General features: G+C 42.3%; 1 protein-coding gene across 1 annotated transcript in view; it reads right to left on the bottom strand.

The window, feature by feature from the left end:
* The window catches only part of utp20 (UTP20 small subunit processome component), a 34,175-nt gene that overhangs the window by 3,539 nt on the left and 10,376 nt on the right, over positions 1 to 20,260 (bottom strand). The window contains exons 21-55 of the mRNA XM_030045419.1: positions 19,718 to 19,979; positions 18,930 to 19,115; positions 18,697 to 18,787; positions 18,464 to 18,549; positions 17,275 to 17,400; positions 16,287 to 16,453; positions 15,482 to 15,690; positions 15,165 to 15,308; positions 14,711 to 14,790; positions 14,210 to 14,445; positions 13,804 to 13,948; positions 13,195 to 13,282; positions 12,424 to 12,567; positions 12,061 to 12,114; positions 11,416 to 11,568; positions 10,575 to 10,730; positions 10,289 to 10,429; positions 10,019 to 10,156; positions 9,579 to 9,718; positions 9,257 to 9,339; positions 8,293 to 8,624; positions 7,272 to 7,411; positions 6,758 to 6,914; positions 6,093 to 6,191; positions 5,665 to 5,832; positions 5,162 to 5,328; positions 4,925 to 5,072; positions 4,483 to 4,599; positions 3,850 to 4,020; positions 3,305 to 3,436; positions 2,883 to 2,993; positions 2,461 to 2,610; positions 1,454 to 1,636; positions 962 to 1,093; positions 162 to 294 (exon numbers count right to left, since the gene is read on the bottom strand). Of these exons, the coding sequence (XP_029901279.1) occupies positions 162 to 294; positions 962 to 1,093; positions 1,454 to 1,636; positions 2,461 to 2,610; positions 2,883 to 2,993; positions 3,305 to 3,436; positions 3,850 to 4,020; positions 4,483 to 4,599; positions 4,925 to 5,072; positions 5,162 to 5,328; positions 5,665 to 5,832; positions 6,093 to 6,191; positions 6,758 to 6,914; positions 7,272 to 7,411; positions 8,293 to 8,624; positions 9,257 to 9,339; positions 9,579 to 9,718; positions 10,019 to 10,156; positions 10,289 to 10,429; positions 10,575 to 10,730; positions 11,416 to 11,568; positions 12,061 to 12,114; positions 12,424 to 12,567; positions 13,195 to 13,282; positions 13,804 to 13,948; positions 14,210 to 14,445; positions 14,711 to 14,790; positions 15,165 to 15,308; positions 15,482 to 15,690; positions 16,287 to 16,453; positions 17,275 to 17,400; positions 18,464 to 18,549; positions 18,697 to 18,787; positions 18,930 to 19,115; positions 19,718 to 19,979 (5,169 nt within the window). The remainder of the gene's footprint in view (positions 1 to 161; positions 295 to 961; positions 1,094 to 1,453; positions 1,637 to 2,460; positions 2,611 to 2,882; positions 2,994 to 3,304; positions 3,437 to 3,849; positions 4,021 to 4,482; positions 4,600 to 4,924; positions 5,073 to 5,161; positions 5,329 to 5,664; positions 5,833 to 6,092; positions 6,192 to 6,757; positions 6,915 to 7,271; positions 7,412 to 8,292; positions 8,625 to 9,256; positions 9,340 to 9,578; positions 9,719 to 10,018; positions 10,157 to 10,288; positions 10,430 to 10,574; positions 10,731 to 11,415; positions 11,569 to 12,060; positions 12,115 to 12,423; positions 12,568 to 13,194; positions 13,283 to 13,803; positions 13,949 to 14,209; positions 14,446 to 14,710; positions 14,791 to 15,164; positions 15,309 to 15,481; positions 15,691 to 16,286; positions 16,454 to 17,274; positions 17,401 to 18,463; positions 18,550 to 18,696; positions 18,788 to 18,929; positions 19,116 to 19,717; positions 19,980 to 20,260) is intronic.

Genomic DNA, 20,260 nt, shown 5'->3' with positions numbered 1-20,260 from the left:
CCTCAGTAGCCTGTCCTCCTCCACTAACTGTGCATGCAAAGGCAAAGGGCAATGAGAGAGAAGGCACGACACAGCGAGGCGGACAAGTGACTGCATTTATTTCAGTGACAGGGAATGCATGTGTGTGTGTGTGTGTGTGTGTGTGTGTGTGGGTCCCTTACCCCAGATATTACAGAGTGTGTCATGAGGCTTCTTGAGCTCCAGCAGGCCGCAGTGCTGGGTCAGTTTGGTGATGAGAGTCAAATAACTGAAGAGCAGCCTGTCTGCCCCCCTCTCGTCCTGCTCCTCCTCGATCTGAGACAAAGTCAAAAAAACTTTACCGTGCTACCCGTTTCAGTATTTTCCCTACGCAATCTAGGCCGTGATGCTATGGGTGTGAATCTTTGGCTTGACAGCATTTAAATTGTTTTGATTTGATGATGCACTATGCAAAAATTGAGGGTTGATTCCAGTAAGGACTGTTTCGACTCAACTGACCAAAAAATGGAATAAACGTGTAATTTATCAGCAAGTAAAAACAAGTAAACCATCAGATTTCATGCTTATTCCATGAGTTTTAACAGTTGGATCTACAGGGTTAACACAGCACTGCAATTTTACATAGTTCACCTTTAACGTTTTCCAGTTAAATTTGAGTTTGTAAACCACATTTCAAGTCAACAGCTCAATTTTTAGTCAAAATTTAGTATGTACAACAAATGTGCAATAAATAAAATATAACAGAATAAATCATGATGAAATAATTCTGTTTTTTGATTTTTTTCACATTTAGGTTAAGCATGATTAAGCACGATTTATTCTGGGGAAAAAAAAGTCAGACCAGGTTATTTTAGCCAACTGATGCTGCTGAATTGTCAGAATTTATCGACAAATCGATGCAATGAATGACTCGTTACGCGGCGAGATGACACCGTTCATCGGGTTTCATGATGGTAAAATCAGATTGAGCACGCTGACTCACATCTTCGTAGTTGTCGGGGTGGATCTCTTTCTCTATGAGGGGCAGCAGCTCCTCCAGGCGGCGGGCGAAGTTCTCCCCCTCCACCTCCACAAACAGACCGCAGACCTGAGCGCCCAGACGCCGCAGACTCATCTGGGGGGGGGGGCAAAGAGGAAACATCAGACACTAAAAATGACATCTTATTCAAAATGGTTAAACAAGCCAGTTTGACAGTTTTGTACCATGTGGTTTGCAGGTTATTCTGTGTATATCAGTTCAAACAAAATTCCACACAATAAAAGCAAAATAAAAACTCATAAAATAATAGAACAAATATCACTTGATCAGGTCAGATAAGGAGCTGCAAGGTCATCATCAGGTGCAAAACATGCATTAAGAGTAAATTATTTCAAGTGCGCATTACAAATAAATGATCTGAGGCCAATTATGGGATAAATGTTGCCTGATTGACTGTTGGAGTGTGTGTGTGTGCGTGTGTGTGTGTGTGTGTACCTTTTCTGCATTCAGCCAGGTGTTGACGAGGGAGAACAGAGTGTTCTGGTGGTTCAGGTCCAGCTGGGCCAGCAGGGCCTTGACGGCTAAGGCGGCCATTTTCTTACAGCGTGCTGAGTCATCATTGACCATGGCGAGGGCGAGCGGGGCGAAGAACAGGCCGCTGTGCCTCAACAGCAGCCTCTGAACAGGATGAACATTTAGCGTTTCAGCGGCAGTAAAGACAAAAAACGAAAACAACTATCTTTTTTTTTTATTTGCATTTTTAGAAAATTAAAGACAGCGACAAAAAAGAAAACAAACAACCAATCAAAAACAAAATAGCCAGACAAATAATAATTAAAAAATTATATATATATCAATGAATTACACAAATATCAGTATGATTTCATTCCATTCGGAGGGTACATTTCCCTGATATACACTACATGGACCAAGATATAGACCTATTGGGAGACAAAATAAGTACACAACATTCATATTATGGATCATTACGAGTATTGTTTGTTGTATACCTCACCCATTTTTCCCATCTTTATTCAAATATATAGACTTGATTTCTAATTCTCATTGTTATTTTCTCCATTCCATGTATCTCATTTACCAGATCCTTCCAATTAGAATTAATTAAATTATCATCCTTTCGCCAATTTCTTGTAATTTGTTTAATTAATGCTACTCTTAAAACTAAAAACAAGTGAGTTATCCTTCCTCCTAATTTCCTCTGGTGTTTTTCCAAGTGATAGCACCAAAGGATTTTTACTAAATGAAACACCAAAAATATTCTCCGACTCTCTGACAGAATTTTCCCAGAATTCACTTATGACATTACATGACCAAAATATATGACTGTGGTGTGCTGAAAACAATTATTTGATTATCAAAATTATAGCAAATGTCCTGTTGATCAATTGATTGAATAATAAAAGCAGAGAGAGAGCAGAGAGAGATTGCATTTTTAAGTGTGTCTATAGAGTGTGTGTGTGTGTGTGTGTGTGTGTGTTCACCTGAGGAAAAGTCTGGAAGATGTAGGCGAGCATCTCCAGCACAGACTCCCTGCCTGTGTCGTGCTCGTAGGTCAGCTGGGCCAACACAAAGTCCAGGTGGTTCTTCAGCTTCTTGCCCAGCGGATAATCCAGCAGGTACTTCATGTAGATCTGAACACAGCAAACACAGATTATTGTTATGGATCCGCTTTACTCAACAGTATATCGTCATAACTCCACTTGTGGTCATTTTCATGTTTTAACTTTGCAGGATTACGCGCTTCTTAAGGTTTGAGATGATTTTACAGCCTTGGACTGATGGAAGCTTTTCACAAATCACAATACTGTACATAATCATAAAAACAAGGCCGTTTTTTTTTTTTTTAATTTCCTCTTGTGTGACAAGATTGTGTGTGTGTGTGTGTGTGTGTGTGTGTGTGTACCTGTCGACACTGGATCCTGATCATAGCGTTGCCACCTGTGACAGACAGCTTGGCCACTTTCTTCATTAATTCCTCCATCTCTGGAACTACCAGCTTCCTGGACAGGATCGCCTGTAGGAGACGGAAAACACACACACACGCGCACGCACACACACACACACACACACACAGAGGTCAGGAGGCTTGGTTTTTCATGACGCAGAAAACATGGTTAACCAACAGATGGCAGCAAAGTGGGGCTACAAAATGTCTGTCCGTTGTTATTTCAATTAACGTCACTGATATCTGGTGATTTGATATGTTGCTGTCATTAATTATTCAATGACGTTTTTCGATTTTCAAAGCAGGCCTTTGTACACTGGGCCATAACAATTTGTGACAAAAACACAGGAGGACATCTGGCCCCGTGCTTCATCGTCTACCTTCAGCAGGCCGAAGGCGGTGGCCTGGCGCGACTGGTCGTAGATGTCCTCCTCAGCGTATCCCAGCAGCACTTGCAGCTGCGTCTCTGAGATATTGCTGCTCTTCACGTTCTTCACCAGGATGGTGATGGCCTGAGACGCAGAGAGAGAGGGAGGGAAGAAGAGAAAGTATATATCAGTCAATCTATTTTTTTGGTTTTGGCAATACAGGATCCTTGTTGTAAACTTTTTCCATGACTTTGTTAATGTTTTCCCAGCTAAGAAAAATTTTAAAAGATTATAATTTCTGTGGAGAGGCAGGCATACAGTTTTTATTTCATGCTAGTAAACTGATGCACAGACAATACAAACTTTTGTGACAACACCTCAAATATTGGATTCAATATTAGAGGATGCATACCAAGGTCTGGTCATTTTTACTTTGTTTTTCAGAAGAGGCATTTATCATTAACTTGACATGCAACATATACACTTTTGGTTGATCAGATCATATGCCCTCAGGTGTGTGCATGTGAGTGTGTGTGTATTATTAGTAGGGTTATCACCTTGAAGCAGCTCTGCACCAGGAAGAAGTTTTCCCCGCGGGCGGCGCCGGCCTTGGAGTAATCCTTCAGCAGGATGAAGAGCTGCTTGATCAGCTGGTCCGAGTTCTGCTCCACCGCCGGCAGAGGGAACTTCAGCAGCCAGGTGAACGCCACCAGGGCCTCCGTGATCACCTGGGAGGAGGGAGACGAGGAGGAGGAGGAGGAGGAGGATGGGTCTTAATATTAGCAACAGCATTGTGAATGGAGGCAAAGGAGGGTGTATCTGAAGAGTGTTGTGATTTAGTTACAGTACAAGCAAAATGTAAAATGTAGGAATCAACAGAGGAAGCCCAGATGTTTTAAAGAACTGAAGTGTTGAAATTTCCATGGCTTATTTGTTATCATAATTCATAATATGAGTTGTTTTCTCTGAGCAAAAAGTTTAAACTTCAGATTCCAAGGTTGTATTAACGTTTATTATTTTGTTTTTTTCTGCAGGAAAATTCAACGTAACATGAACAAAGTGGAAAATAAGTATTCAATTTGCTGGTTAGTTACTGCTTTTTTTGTTACTGGCCTTTCTAAAATCCATAACTTTCCAGACACTCTAGATACTAAAATTCAATTTACACACACACACACACACACACACACCTTGACGTGCATGGAGTTGAGGCATTCGAGCAGCAGCGCAACAAACGGGTCCAGCATCTCCAAGGCCGAGGCCTCAGACGACGTCACTTTGCCTTTCTTCAGACTCAGGTGCAGCAGCTGAGCAACACAAAGTTACACACACACACACACACACACACACACACACCATAGTCATACATTAGAGGTGACTGATACTCTCTAACAGCGAAGCTTCCTAAGGTTAGATAAATGTACAGTTTTGCCTTCAGAAAGGGAAGGGACAAGTAAATAGGACAGACTTAAAGCTAAAATAGTTGAGTATACAAGGAACTAAAAATTTGGGAATGTATTAAATCTATTAATCTATTGATACACAGCTCATATGGAGTCATTACACATGAATCACAGCAACTGAATCACAGTTTGGGATCAGTTTTTGGCTGGAAAGGCTTAACCTCCTCACCTTCAGACCGGAGTCCACCAGGATGTGCATGTTGGTGCGGCTGCTGACCGCGGCTTTATTCCCACCCCTCTTCGGGGTCGGAGGCAGGAGGAGGCAGCTGGGAGGGGGCAGCCTGGGGTCTGGAGGAGGCTTGGCCGATGCTTTCTCTCTACACACACACACAGAGTCAGAAACAGCAGGTGGAAAGACCGTATGTTGACATGAGGTTATCAGCTGCTTGCTTGTGAGAGTCCGTACTTGTCTCTCTTGGTGAGCAGCGGCAGGCTCTGGCTGACCAGACCGTGGCTCAGCAGCAGGATATCCTGGTGGCCCATGCCGGTGTTGGCCAGCAGACCCAGGACCAGCCGCCGCAGCACGGCCCCGACCTTCCGACACACCTTCAGACTGGACGAAGTCTCCAGGATCTGCAGGGGGAGACATGAGACAGAGAGTTGGAAGAACTGTCCTCAAAGTAAAAAAAATCCAACCTAAAATACATAGACACTGTGTAAAAACATGGTCCTGGCAAAATCAAACAATCAAACAATTAAATGACACCAAAAACACAATCTAAAATGACCATTCCACAACAGTACAACAGTGTGTTAGGCTGGATTTTCCTTTAATGGCCAAATATCATTTTTTGTTTCTGAGTGTCTTGCAAATTTTGAAAAAAACTATTAAAATCTAAATATCAAAATTTACATAAATTTTTAAATATTTTACAATGTATTTTAAATCAAGTCAAGCCCCTTCCTCACCTCTTTAAGAGGCAGTATGAGCTCGGTAACTTTCTCCTTGCCACAGTACTGGGCCAGCAGCTCGTAGGAGTCCATGCTCTTGCTGTGCCGCGCCTCCATCAGCTTGGAGACGATCCCCTTCACCTCCTTCTCCTCGGCCACCGCCCCAAACAACTCGTTGTTGAAGATCTGAGGGGAGGAGACAGAGGGGAGGGCGGTAAATGTGAAAGGAAAACGGGTTGTAGTTGGAAACACATACAGCATGAGGGAAAGAAGAGGATGAATATATGATCTTGAATTGATTGAAATGTGATCAAAATTAATGTGAGATGTATAACGCCCCTACCGAAAAACAAAGACAAAAAAACAACCCTGAAATCCTGAATGCAAATTACAAGTTACCCCTTATCGATCATGTGACAGATATGAATTTACACGGGTATTCTTACATCCAGCAGCAGGCTCATGCACGGGTCCAAGTCGCCGCTCTTCAGCGTTGGACTGAGCTTCAACAGCAGCTGGTAGACGGTGAACGTCAACACATGGACCTGGAGGAGGGAGGACGGGGAGACCGTGGTGACTAAAGGACACTTTTGCACTTTTCAAAACCATTCGTCTCACCTCTAAATCATAATATTATCCACTAAATCCTGACAGCGCAGAAATGAACACACTTAGAGCACATGCAAGAAGATATTGTTCTGGACTGGGTCAAATGGACAATATTAATAACGTAATAATCATGAAGAAATTAAAGAAATGAATAAAAATACATCTGAAAAATGAAAATAAAATAAAGTTTAAAAATAAATTAAAAACAACAGATCACACTTTAAACAGTCAATGTGATGTTCTCAGATCTTTAATAATACATTTTTTTTATCATATAGGTAGCAAACTTTATTGTGATGACTCAATATCAGTGTGTGTGTGTGTGTGTGTGTGTGTGTGTGGGTGTGGGTGGGGTTATGTACAGGTACGTGCTTGTGTGTTGTGTGAGTGTGTGTGTGTGTGTGTATGTCCAGTTTTTAATGCAATCTGCTGTTTTTTTACATCCTTCCACATTGTTTAAAAAAAGTTCTGCCATGTTGTGTGTGTGTGTGTGTGTTCTCACCTGGTAGCCCTTGACCAGGACTCCCTGCATCTCTTTGAGCAGGTATCGCAGGTACCTGCAGCCCAGCGTCTCGACGATCTTCACCAGCGTTCCCCTCGCCACGTCACGGATCTCCTGGAAACGGTTCCTCAGCAGCACACACACCTTGATCAGGATCCTGGGAACCACGCAGAATGTGCACGCATAATCAATGAAATATCACACTTATGGAATTCCCTGTGTAGTGTGTGTGTGATCCTTTGATCTCAAAATGTGTAATCGATGGAAATTTCGTGATTTTGAGATTTATGGAATATTGTGCATCAGATTTTACATCCACAAGAGACAAGAGCTTGATCTCATTGTGCATCAAGCTGATCGTTAATATTACATCAACTTGCAAAATCAAACGGTCCAAAATCATAGGAAGTATATAATCTGTTTTACAGTTTTATTTCTACACTAAATTTAAACACTAGGCAGAATTACACACACATGCATGAACACACACACACACACACACACAGGTGCATACCCGGGCAGGTTTGCCTCCATGATGTCTGCAGGCAGAGTCTGCATCAGCTTGACCATGGCAAAGGCTATGGGCACGCGCGCCACCTCCTCATCCTTCACATCCTTTGACTTCACTGCCTTGTGCTCCTCATCACGCTTTACCTAGAGGACATACGCACAAAACACACACACACACACACACACACACACACAGCCTTGTTAAAGTTGCAGTGTGGGTCGCAATAGGCCATAATTACACAGACAAACAACTCAATGATTGGATGTGGCAGATTTTCTTCAATAAACGAAAATAATGTAGAGATACTCGAGGATGGACTCAAAGTTTAATATCAAAAGCCACATGAAATCAGTACCTTCGTCAGCTTATTACCATCTAAAACATACTGCAAGACTCAGAGGATTCATGTGCAAGCAAGACCTACAAAGGCTTTGTTTCCAGCAGATTAGACAAATGCAATTGTCTGTTCTCAGGGCTTTCAAAAAAACATTTTTCTTTCGCTCAGTGGTTTTAGGCTCAAATATATCTCTGACAAGTTTGTGTCAATGAACCTTCATGGACTCTGGGAGCTGCTGGCTCTGCTGGCTGTCCCAAAAAACAGAGCAAAACACAGTGAAGAGGCATTTTGTTATCATGCAGCACAGATTTGGAATAACCTCCCACACCATATTAGACAAGCCAGCACCCTGACGACTTTTAAACCTAAACTTCAAACCTTTTTTTCTGCACGACCTATTCTGCCATGTAATCAAACATTTGCTGAACTGCCCCTTTTGATTCTGTTGTTCCTTCAAATCTGTTCATTTTACTGTATTTTTTATTATTATTATTATTATTATTATTATTTAAAGCACTTTGAATTGCCTCTGTGTATGAAATGTACTGCATAAATAAAGCGGCCTTGTTTTGCCTTTTAAATTCCTCAGAGTTTTACCAACCAATGAGATTTTTCAGAGAAGATAACAACCCCAAACGATGGTTGGCTACAGGACATGTGTGTGTGTGTGTGTGTGTGTGTGTGTACCTTGGCGGTGAGGCACTTGTGCAGACTGGGCAGGACGGTGTTATTAACAGTGCGGTGGATGGAGCTGATCAGGAAGTCCAGCTCCTCTTTGCTCTGAGGTAACCCGCTGGGCACCGGTGGGACTTTGGGAGCCGCCGCCTTCTTGGCTTCGCCGCCGCCACCCGTTTCCATGGGGACGGCATCCTTCTCCCCGTCAGCGGTGACAGTTTCCATTGCGACGTCAGCAGCGGTGGCATTGTCGTCCGTCTCCATGGCGTCTTCGTCATCACTCTCGTCCAAGTCAGCCTCCGCGGGGTCGTGCTCGTTGTCGCCGTCGGCTGCATCAGTCGCTCCTGATCACACACGTGGAGTTTGGTTTAGTTTCATAAAAATGGTTGATTTAGTCGGTAATGATAAACAGTAATCCAATCCAATCCAATCCACTTTATTTATATAGCACAATTTAACAAACACAAGGTTTTCCAAAGTGCTGCACAGCAAGATAAAACACCACAAAATAACACAACAAAAGCAGAATAAAAAGGTAAAAAAAACACATTAGGATAACACGATAAAATAAGATAAGATCAATTGAAATAAAATCAGATAAAGTAAATAATAATAATAATAATAATAATAAAATAATAAAACAAAATAGGATAGAATAAATAAAATATATAAAAATATATAAAAATATTAAAATTAAAAAAATATATTAAAATAAAATAAAATAATAAAATAAAAATAAAATAAAGTAATATTACAATTATAATTTTAAAGTAAAGACAAATCAGTTACCAATATTCATGTTCCATCTCATTCTTCAGATTTACATATTTGAAAGAGACTGGAGAGGCATAATCCAGAAAAGCAAGTCAAAGTAATGAATAAATTCCTTGTCATTATGGATTTTGGTTCTGTTTTTTGCCCATCAAGCCCTTTTCACTTGTTTGGACAGAAAAGGAAATTTCAATGGTTCACTCACCCTGTCTGGCCTTGGCAGCCTCCATTTCTCTGCTGAGGGTCTGGTGGTCAAAATGGAAGGCATCCAGCACTGTGACTAACAAACTGAAGGACGGGTTGGAAAAGACAACAGGAAAGGAAGTCAAAAGTAAAATTCCCTGTCTTTTTAATAACTAAAATGTTGAATTTACATGACTTATATAAAACATAACACTGACGTTTTTTCCCCTCATCCCAAATTTTAAACCCACTTCAGCTTTTTGAGGTCTTATTAAAGCCGATGATACTGTTTTATTCCATGTAGGAAGAGGACGTAATAAACACAATGGAATATAAATACGCACGTGACGGCCAGTTTCTGCTCAGCCTGCGCCGTCTGCAGGACGTGGATGAAGTGTCGGAGGTAGTAGAGGTACTTGGACCAGGTCAGCCTGCGGCACACTGCGCCCACCACCTCCACTGATGCCGAAATCATGTTTTCATGCTGAATGGGAAATGAGGGAAGGTTACATATATAAACACACACACACACACACACACACACACACAGAGGCAAAGCTGTGTGAGGTCAACTGTTGTATATGCTGGGACACTAACAGCCAACGAAATGGCTTCTTACCACACTATTGCAGCTATGAAAATAATGTCTGCTAACAAAATAGTTCTTTTTGAAAACTGAATCTGCTGTGTATTTGAATTTGTTATGAATATGAGATGGAATAATGTCCCAAAGAAAAGCCACTTTATAGCTATTTTCGAGTGGAGGGCTTCAAATGTTGGCCACCTTGAGCATCTTTTCGTCGAACAGCGTGGTCATGGCGTACGGCATGACGAAGTGCTGGAGGGAGCGCGACGACATCACCACCGTGCCCTCGGTCAGGTGCTTTGCCAACCTCCTCAGGGCTCGACCCCGCCGGTGGATCTAAGCAGAAATCAAACACCAGCACACACACACACACACACACACGTCAGAGTTTGTGGGAATGTATAGCTTCAAGACGAAAACACAGAAGTGTGTATGGTTAAGAATAACGGCGGTGTGCAGCTCCTCTACCTGGATGTGCTTCATGTGCTCGAAGAAGTCAGACTCGGGGTCGTTGTAGTCGGTGAGCTGCACCAGGTCTCTGAACTCTCTCTTGGAGGGAAACGTCTTCACCAGGCAGGCGAGGACTGTGGTGTACTCCTGTTGGACACTCTGACAGGGCGAGAAGAGAACAGAAATTCATACCTGATATGTCCTGTACTGTGGGACCGCATTTATCAACACGTCTTTACAGCCACATATGGCAAGTGTATACATATATTTTTTTGAATGGGTGGCTTGAGTTGTGTGCCATTACCTCCGTTTTGCTGCGGAGCCCCTTATACACGGCGTCCAGGATGGTGTGTTGGACGATGTCCTTATAGAGCTGCTCTCCAGCCCCCACTGCTGCCAGCTGGGTTATTACGGCTGACAGACACAAGGTGGCGTTGTCTGCCAGCGACATGTCTCCAATCTGCACACAGGGAGGGAATCCAGTGAAGTTGTAAAAGAAGAGAATGAATTCAACGTTTTCTTTTGTTTTTTTGTTTTTTTTTAATGGCGAAGTCAAGTGAGCAACTTGTAGGGGTGTAAATCACAAGCGTCATTATGATACGATATTATATGAATTTTTTATTTTATTTTTTTTTTTTGGACAATGATGTGATATTTGCTAATATCACAAATTCTGCCATGATGCAATTTCAGTTTGATTCAGTTCAGGGGCCTTTGATCGATATGAAACGATATCGTGTGCCCATGTCAAACGATCAGTTTCATTTCTTTTAACTTACAAAAAGTAACTCAAATATGATTTAATTTTGATCTGAAATCTGAAATATTTCCAAAACTACTGATTTATTACAAAGAGGGGAGTAAATTCCCTCATTTTTTTTATTGGCTGCTGCTTGACCCAACTGGTGGTTGCACCGTTTGATTAAACAGAAACAATCACACAGACTTTTCAAAATAAAGGCGGAATATTGTCTTAAAATGTGGATCTATGTTTTCACTTTGCATCCATGATACTGAATCGCAGATCCTTTAATCGATACACTGATCCAGATGGGTTGAGGTTGGATTGTTACCCCAATAGTAACTTGTGGTATAATACAATATAGTATAATAATAGAATATAATACAACATCATATCTACCAACCTCAAAAGTGTGGAAGCAGTTGTGCATAACGGTGGTGATGTAATCCATGTCCAGAGTCTGCATGTCCTTGATGCGCCTGGTGGCGTCCAGGAAACCTGTGAGACGCACGTCGAAGTAGATCTCATCCAAGTGTCGACTGTCAAACGCGTTCAGCTGCAGAGGGAAAGCAGGAGAATGGTACGTTTAGTTTGGATGTAATGCTGCGAGGTAGGCGTACGCTCGAGTGTAGAGGACTTTACTTTTGAGCTTTCTGCAGGTAGTGAAGGGCAAATTCAACAAAATCTCTGCTATGAGAAAGGTCTACTTGACAGATCCAAGGACAACCCACTTTCAGAGGAAACTCTAGGAAAAACACCAGGCCTTCAAATGAATAAATTCACAAAAATGTTACTGAACAATTACATGAATTTGTAACGAATGTAAAATGTCATTGCAGGGTTTAAAAACAGTTTTATGTCACTGTAATCAGAAAAGAACCTCCATCATGTCTGCAGTGGCTCCACAGACAATTAGATATTTACTAAAAAGCCAATATGTGAAATACACTATATGCTGTAGAACCAATATATGATAGAGCCTATGTCCTGAAATGTGTCTGTGAGACTATGAAGAGATCGCATGAATACGATGTGATAATAAACTCACCTTTGCAGCGACGTCAGTGATGTAAGCAAGCGAAGGCTCCAGGTCTGACAGAGTCTGAAGGCAGAGCAACACAGACGGTAAGAAAAGCCCCACCAAGTTTGATCCGACCTCATGAACCATCAGGATTTCTGATGATTCCTTTTTTTTTTTTTTTTAAATGAAGCTCTACATAAAACATGTATTCTGTTTTCAGGCTTTGGCTGATGATGGAAAATTAGGGAAAAACAAGGCACTAGATGTCAAACACATTCAAATCCTTCTCTTCATGTTTTTCACTGAACTTAAAGTTGGCTCTTGTATCAAATATATGGGGATGATACTGAGTGTGTATGTAAACACACTTGTCTAACGTTTCTTTTGTACCTGGAAGACGCTGGTGAGTGCCTTCCTGGCCAGCTTGTTGTGGATGACAGAGAAGAGTTTGCTGAGGGGCCGGAGGAAGGCGGCCGGCTCCAAACACTGTCTCAGCAGGTTCTGAACCGTGGCCAGGATGTCGATCTCTGCCTCCTGAAACACACACACACACACACACACACACACACACACACACACACACACACACACACACACACACACACACACACACACACACACACACACACGGGAAGGTCACTCATGGGTAACATGAAAATGCACACTATAATAGGACTCATGTCTCAACTGTTCCAACTTTTAAAATTCTCATTACCTCCTCACTCTCATTGAAACTCCACTTTAACAGGTGATATCAATAATTAATTAATGGATTTTCCCCTGAGTGCCTGTTTTATTTCAATTCCAAGGAAAAAGCCAGGCTGGTCATTATGTTTTTACATTTCATGTAGCAAAGGCCTTGTTAATGTTAAATACCAATCTAAGATAAAACTGAGCTCACACATTGCTGCTATAACACTGGTTTTGGTGGTTTTCATGATTTAATACAAATTTAATTTCTGCTGAGAAAATTCTATGACCCTTTGGCTTCAAAACTAAGAGCCCTTGAGCAAGACAATGAATCCCTACCTGCTCCAGAGGCACTGTGGATGGATGACTTTCTTATATTAAACTGACTAATTACATCAACATGAATTTAATCTTTTTTTTAACCATAAAAGTTTTTGATAAAACACTCCTGCAGTGAGGTGCGGGTCTTACCGGAGGGTTGTTGCTCTTCTGCAGGTAAGGCAGCAGCAGGCTGATGAGCAGCGAGCTCTGCTCCTTGTCGCTGACAAAACGGCTGATCCTGCCAGAGCGTCATACAGAAATTACATCCATACATCCAGAAATTAGTTTGTAAAATCAGGCAAAACTGCACACAGCAGGGCTGCCATTTTTCAGAACTTAAAGACACATTTTCCTGACTATAGTACAGCACTGTTATTCAGAACAAAACAACCATTACAAATGTTGAGGTGTTAGAAATCTGTTTCATTTTAAAGTCACTGCAGCTACTTTGCAAGCCAACTGAATTTTAGCATAATTTGTGACACATTTACTTAAAATTACTTAAATAAATTATATTTTCATGTTTACAAAGATGAAGTTTAGCATTATTATTTACAATTTCATGAATTAAATGCTATTTTACAAGTTGGTTTTTTTTTTTTTTTTTTTGAAATGCCAATGCTATAAAACAAATCTTCCTTGATATGGATCAATTCTCAGCATCAGCCAAGAGTTGGCTGCTGTCATACATGCCATGTACTGTGAATGTGACAGGTTCTCATTCATGACACGTGCGACTCTGAGCGATGGTAAACTCACTTGGAGAGGATGTTGAGCTCCTTGGCCACCTGGGCCCTGAACTTCTTCTTCCTGAGCCTGTCGGTGTTGCGTACGACTCCGCTGAAGTAGCTGAGCAGGGTGGAGATGTGAGGCAACAGCAGCATGGAGCCCTGGGATAACGAATCTGAGGGAGGAGACAAAATGGACATTGAACCTCAGGGAAAAACAGAGGATGCGCCAATTAATGAGTCTGGCACCCGATTTAGGGGCGATGCAAAGGTAAAGTCAAAGTAAAAACAGCTACAAAGTAATTGTAGTAATTAAGGTTCTGTTCCATTTAGCTCTACCAGAGTCAGAGTCCTGGTGTCGTGCACGCTGGCTCACTGGAAAGGCCCTAAAAGTAATGGAACCACATTATTGTAAAGCGAATACAGAAGTGTCTGACCTGCAGTGATGGCAGTGCCCTCTGCAGGCTGGGGGAACACACAGCTGTTGACGCTCAGCTCTGTCTCGCTCTCAGAGGCAACAAAGTCCTCTGTGGTTGCCAGGGACTCTGCCGTGTCCATTACCATGGCAACAGTAGCCGGGGAAGCATTTTTGGCGGAGAGCAGGGCGAAGACATTGAGCAGGACGTCACACTCTGGGTGGTCGGGCCTCTGCTTGGCCAGGAGGGGAAAACACCTGCGAGAGAGATCGTTTTATTGTGAGCTGTTTTTTTTTAACTCCTTACTATAGTGAAGGTATAGACACAAAAATCTACTCTAATTTAACACACTCAGGATGAGAGCCTCCATTAGCTTGTTAAAGAGATGTGATGCTGAAACTTTGTAGTGGAATATCTTATCCATATCTTAATAATCTTTTCTATCAGAGCGATGTTTTGTGGGTCAGGTGGGAGTTGAAATGGATGGAAACGAGACAGGGGAGAGATGGCGTAGACTCTGACCTGGGATTCTTGCTCCATGCATGGATGAGTTTCAGCAGCGGGGTGGGGGAGTAGGGGCTCTCTGTGGGTAGACGACACACCTGGAGAAAAAGAAATGGAAATAAGCACAATGATTTAGAAAATGTCCATATCATGGTTCTCGCGGGTTGTTGTGCCAAAACCCTTGTTTGTTTGCAAGCTTAGAGGTCTGTTCTTGCCTTCTTATTTTTGATTTTTTTTATATACATATACTGATAGCTTAAACCTTTTGGACATTAGCTCACATCAATGTATAAAAGCCATAATACAGTGATTACAGTGATTTCTCACCACTGAACCTATAATGACAGGGAACCCCCATTTGCTATTACTGCTCCAATAAATCACGCACCATCATCAACCACTGCAACAAAAAGCACATTACAAAAAACAGAAAGTTAACCCCCAGATAAGTTCACATCTTTTCCACACCTACCTGAGGCCAGACCACAGCCTGGAACACAGCGTCCAGCTCGTCCGCGCTGAAGCTGTACGTGTCAAAGTTGTCAAAGAAGTCGTGGATCCGCAGGACGCCGAGTCGCCTGAGGTTCTTCAGAGGACTGATACAGCCGGCCTTCAGCTGCACGGCGAGGAAACCGTCACAAAGCCCAGTTAGTGTGTGACTAACTTTGTTAAAAATAATATGTATATAAGAAGTAACCATAGACGAATTAGAGCACCACAAAGGTATTGTTAAGAAATTGATTGAGAAAGTATAATCAATTCCCAACCCCACTGAGTAATGGTGATCACCTGATCCCTGCAGTCCAGCATGGCCGACACAGAGGCGGTGACACACAGCAGGATCTGAAGCATCTTGGGCAGGTAGTCGTGGATCAGGTGGCCCAGCTTGTGGATCACGACGTTGATGATGTTCAGCAGGCTGTGCTGTCGGCCCAGCGGGAGCACGGCGCCCATGTCCGTCTCTGCCACCGCTCTCTCAACCGCAGCCAGACATGGACCTGAGGACGGGCGCAGAGGAAGAGGAGGAGGCATTTGGGCATTTGAAAAATTACACTCACAACATTTAAAAGAGCACAAGCTGAAGAGAGATTTCTTTTGACCATGAAAAGTTTTTGAGACATTCCTGCTTTACTAGAAAGGTTGGAGAGAGAGGAGCTCTCTAACATAATCAAGATCTTAAATTCGGACCCAAAACATCCCAGTAGAGGGTAATGTTGAGACAAATAAGATTCAAAATCATATTTCATCTGTTCTGTTTGTGAGAAATATCTTAGAAATAGAGTTGAAAGTTAAAAACAAAATGTACTATTGCAACTAAGTCCAAATCTCACATAGAAACTAAAAAAAAGTCAGTAACTTCTGTCATATAAAGCACTTCCTATACCCACCAAAAGGAAATTTTGCTTCACAGTATGTTGATTTGTGCAGCAAAATAATTGAAAAAAAAAATCATTATTATATGATTCATGTTCTTTTAGTGGATGGGAAAATCTTTTTTTTTTCTTAGGTGATTCCTCCAGTTTCTTATTTAACAATTAAATAACAATTTTCACATCTGAGAAACTCTTTGGTTTTCCTCTCTGGGACGTCCCACCTTGGCTGTGGTGGCAGACGGGCTCCAGCAGCAGGTCGATGAACATTCCCAGCTCCTCGGACTGGCAGCCGGCCAGGAAGCGCAGTACGATGGAGGAGCGGGAGGCGGCGCTGGCTTTGCCCTGGAACTTGCTGCCCGCTTTACTGCGCAGTCGGCCAAACAGGATCCTGAATCATCCACAGGACACACACACACACACACACACACACACAGCTGCTGAACAGTGGAGGGTCAAAGCTGTAAAGCTGTCTTAGCTGATTTGTGGACTTCACGGTATTTGGGGTTGTAGCTTCATTTTTAACCAACTAACTTGTGTAGCACTTTCAAAATTAACCATGAAGCTAGAAAAATATGAGGAAACAAATAAAATTGTGTGATGTAATCTCATACACAACACACAGAAACTGATGGAGGCTCAGTGGGAAAAACGGTTATGAGTCAGGAAACCACTGTGTGTTTCACCTTGTTTACCGTTTGTTAAGTTTTATTAATTTTTAGTTTATTTGTGAGTGTAACTACTGTTCCCATGGGGATTATTTCCAAAGCATTCTGGAGGAGGTTTTTAATAAAAAAACAAAAAAAAACAAAAAAAAGAGTACACTGCCAGAAGCAAATGAAAACATCAAGGTCAACATTTACTGTCATGATATAATGCAGACTGTTTATTGTTTTTCAAGACTGAAAAACAATAAACAGTAACAACAAAAAACACATTAACATAAAAAAAAAAATCAATCAGTGCAAATAGAGATAATGTAAAAATAATATGGCAAAAAGTGCAATGGCATCACAATGTATAAAAACTTGTGCATCAGTGGTCATAATCCAATAAAACTGCCCTCAAAAAGAAGCAAATTGCCCTTAAAAAAAAAAATCAGATCAAGGATATAAAACATGTCATCTGGAAAAAAGTTTATGTCTTACCTTGCAACACACACACACACACACACACACACACACACACACACACACACACACACACCCCTACCTCATAAGCAGCGGGATGAGCTTGTCCCGGTGCAAAGCGTTCACCACTGCTCTCTCCTCAGAGATGTTGAAGTGGACAATCTCCTCTCTGAAGTGTTTGTCGTCCAGCAGCCTCTCAAGGTTCTCCCTGAACACACACACACACACACACACACACACACACACGGAGGTCAGAGTATAGGGTAAGTAGGGACATACAGTATCAGCAGCTCAGATGCTTGAATCTGGGCCTCACAATGATGCTATGTGATATTATTAAGCAGAAACAGGGGGAAAAGACATATGAAGGATGAACACCATTTATTTCCATTTGTTAGCCTGCACAAAAGAGATTTTAGGGAGAAACCAAAACCTGGAAACAGCAGGGAATTTAGCTTTATACTATGTTGAGCATCTCCACACTTTCATCCGTCATTCTCCTCAAACCGGGTCAGCATGCTCCTTTGTGGCTGAACAAAGAGGCACAGATGTAACGTAAAACCCCCCGAAACTACGCATCTGTCTGCAGGCTGGCTGAGAGGCGCCGTAAAGGGATAGTCTGATAACAGCGCGCAGCGAGCAGAGGGCAAAATGTCGAGCGGAATCAGCGCTTAGGTGGAAGTTAACATTCCTGCGAGCCATAGAGCATCCTGCGACCGCAGAGGGTTGTGGTTGACCGCCCCGATTCATATCAAAGACCCTCACAATGACCCCATTCAGAGAGAGTGAGAGAGCGGGAGATGAAAAAAAAATGTACTGTTTGCTCTTCTTTCTATCCGTTAAGGCGCGGCCACATCTACCATTTATTCTCTTTGGTGTGCGTCATAGTGGATTACTTTATTGCATTTTGTTTGCTTAAGTTAATGCTGCCTGACTACAAATGAACCAGAGCTTGGAAGCAAAAGTTACATGGACTCAAAGTAGCTCTTTCAACTTCTGCCAAAATCAGGCGGTCTTCCATACTACTATATAATTTTACAATGCTTTTTTTTCCATAGTGTAATGAAGTATGATGATGTCATAGTGTATAACCATGGTCATATGCAAGAAGTGCAAGAAGACTGCAACAACAAAAAAGGTCAACACAGCAAACTTTTTTTTATCATATCGTCAAGAATATCATTATCACAGAAATACCCCGAAATACTAGATATTCTTTTAAGCCCACACTGACTGACGTGCCCAGCTGTACTAAGATTTTGTTGTCTTACTTGTATGGTAGTATTTTGGGGTCATTGTATGTGAGAACACACTCCAGCACCGCCTTCTGAATCTGCGCGTCCTGATGGCACAGCAACTGAAAACACAGAGGGGGAAAGTGGAGACAAACAGATAAAAAAAAAACAAAAAAAAAAACAGTTCATATCTGGCAAAGTCCTCAATCTTAAACACTGACTAAACACAATGAAACACAAAGAAATGGCTGCATCCAAATGTCACTGACCTGGTTGTAGAGCTCCCACAGGCTGCCCTCCAGGTACAGAGAGCGCGGGTTGGTGAATTTGCCAAACACTTTCAGATGTGCAATCAGCTGTCTGTGGAGGAAGCAAATCCTAAATGTAGTAGCTATGATTTTATAGCAACAACAAACAAACAATAAACACATACAAACAGATGTGAAGCCTTGAGTTACTTTCATTAGATGAGCATGACAAAGCATGGAGGCGGGTATCTTACTTGGCGGCAGCTCTCCTCGGAGGGGCCTTCCTCTGCTGCCTCCCTCCTTCTTCTGCCTCATCCTCTTCTTCCTCCCTCTCCTCCTCTTCCTCCACAGCCATCCCAGGCTCCTCTGGGGCGGCGTCGCTCCTCTTCCTCAGGTCCTGGGTGGGCGCCACCAGCAGGTCGGCGGGGTAAAACTCATTCCTGACAATAAAAGAGAGAATATTTGGACATTTCAGTGTATTGTTTTTCACTTCCACTTTTGTTAGGCCACTTCATGCCTCAACTTTAACAGAGACAGTCTATTCAGCGGTCACACGGGATGGTCATACTTTTCTTTAACTTTTTTGCACATTTTTTCAGTTATTAGACATAAATGGAACTGACCTTTAATAATACTGCACCATGAAAGTCTAACTCTGAATCCAGCTGTTGTATAACGTACAGTAAAGAACAATAACTGATTTACTTTAGTGTCATGGTTTCTATGTACCAACAGAATCCAGCTTTTCTCATCTTTTGTCATCATCTCACCAAAAGAAACAAAGAGAAATGGAAAAATAAAATGGTAATAACATTTAAAAATTTATTTCACTTATCCAAAACCATATATTTGCCAGGTTCTGTCATCTTGTGTTGGATCATTAAAATGTTGCACGTCCGATGCTAAGGGTCATGCACTGCAGTATAATTTTGCACAAGCCTTAACTGAGATATTTTTGGCTTCTGAACAATTTTTGTGTGCCATACGGTTCTGACGGACACCATATGGTCAAAAGTTTGGGTTTAACACGGTGTCAGCTGACCTGATGAACCGGAGCAGCAGCGGGCTGAGCTCTCGGCTGCGCGGCTCCACCCTGTCGGGGAACTGGGCCATGGCCCGCCACAGCAGGCTGCGGAAGTTGGGGAAGTCCGTCCTCTCGCTGGGGTCGGAGGTCAGCTTGAGCTGCTGCAGGAACAGCACACCCACATCTCCGCTCTCGATGACATCACAGCCCGGCTCGCCGCCATGATCTGACTCCCCTTCATCGCTGTCGTCATCATCACCGCCCTCCTGCAGTTCTTTTTCTAAGACACGGAGACAGGGGAGCTGAGCGGTGCCCTATAATTTCATTCATTCATTCATTCATCTTCAGTGAAACACCCTGGACAGGTCGCCAGTCCATCTCAGGCCCTATAATTTAACTTCTGTAATATGTATGAATATTTCCTTTTGCACTAAAATGCATTACTGGATGGGAATGGAAAACTTGTCTCAGTCTCAGACATCTTGTCTCAGTCTGGGCAAGTCGGGAAAAGTGTATTTTGCCCAAAACACTGGAGCAATCCTTTTAGAAATAAATGCAATT

This window comes from Myripristis murdjan, chromosome 23 (assembly GCF_902150065.1).
Source record: "Myripristis murdjan chromosome 23, fMyrMur1.1, whole genome shotgun sequence".
NCBI classification, from domain to species: domain Eukaryota; kingdom Metazoa; phylum Chordata; class Actinopteri; order Holocentriformes; family Holocentridae; genus Myripristis; species Myripristis murdjan.
The sequence above is the reverse complement of the archived record's forward strand: the minus strand, read 5'-3'. Positions and strand labels throughout refer to the sequence as shown.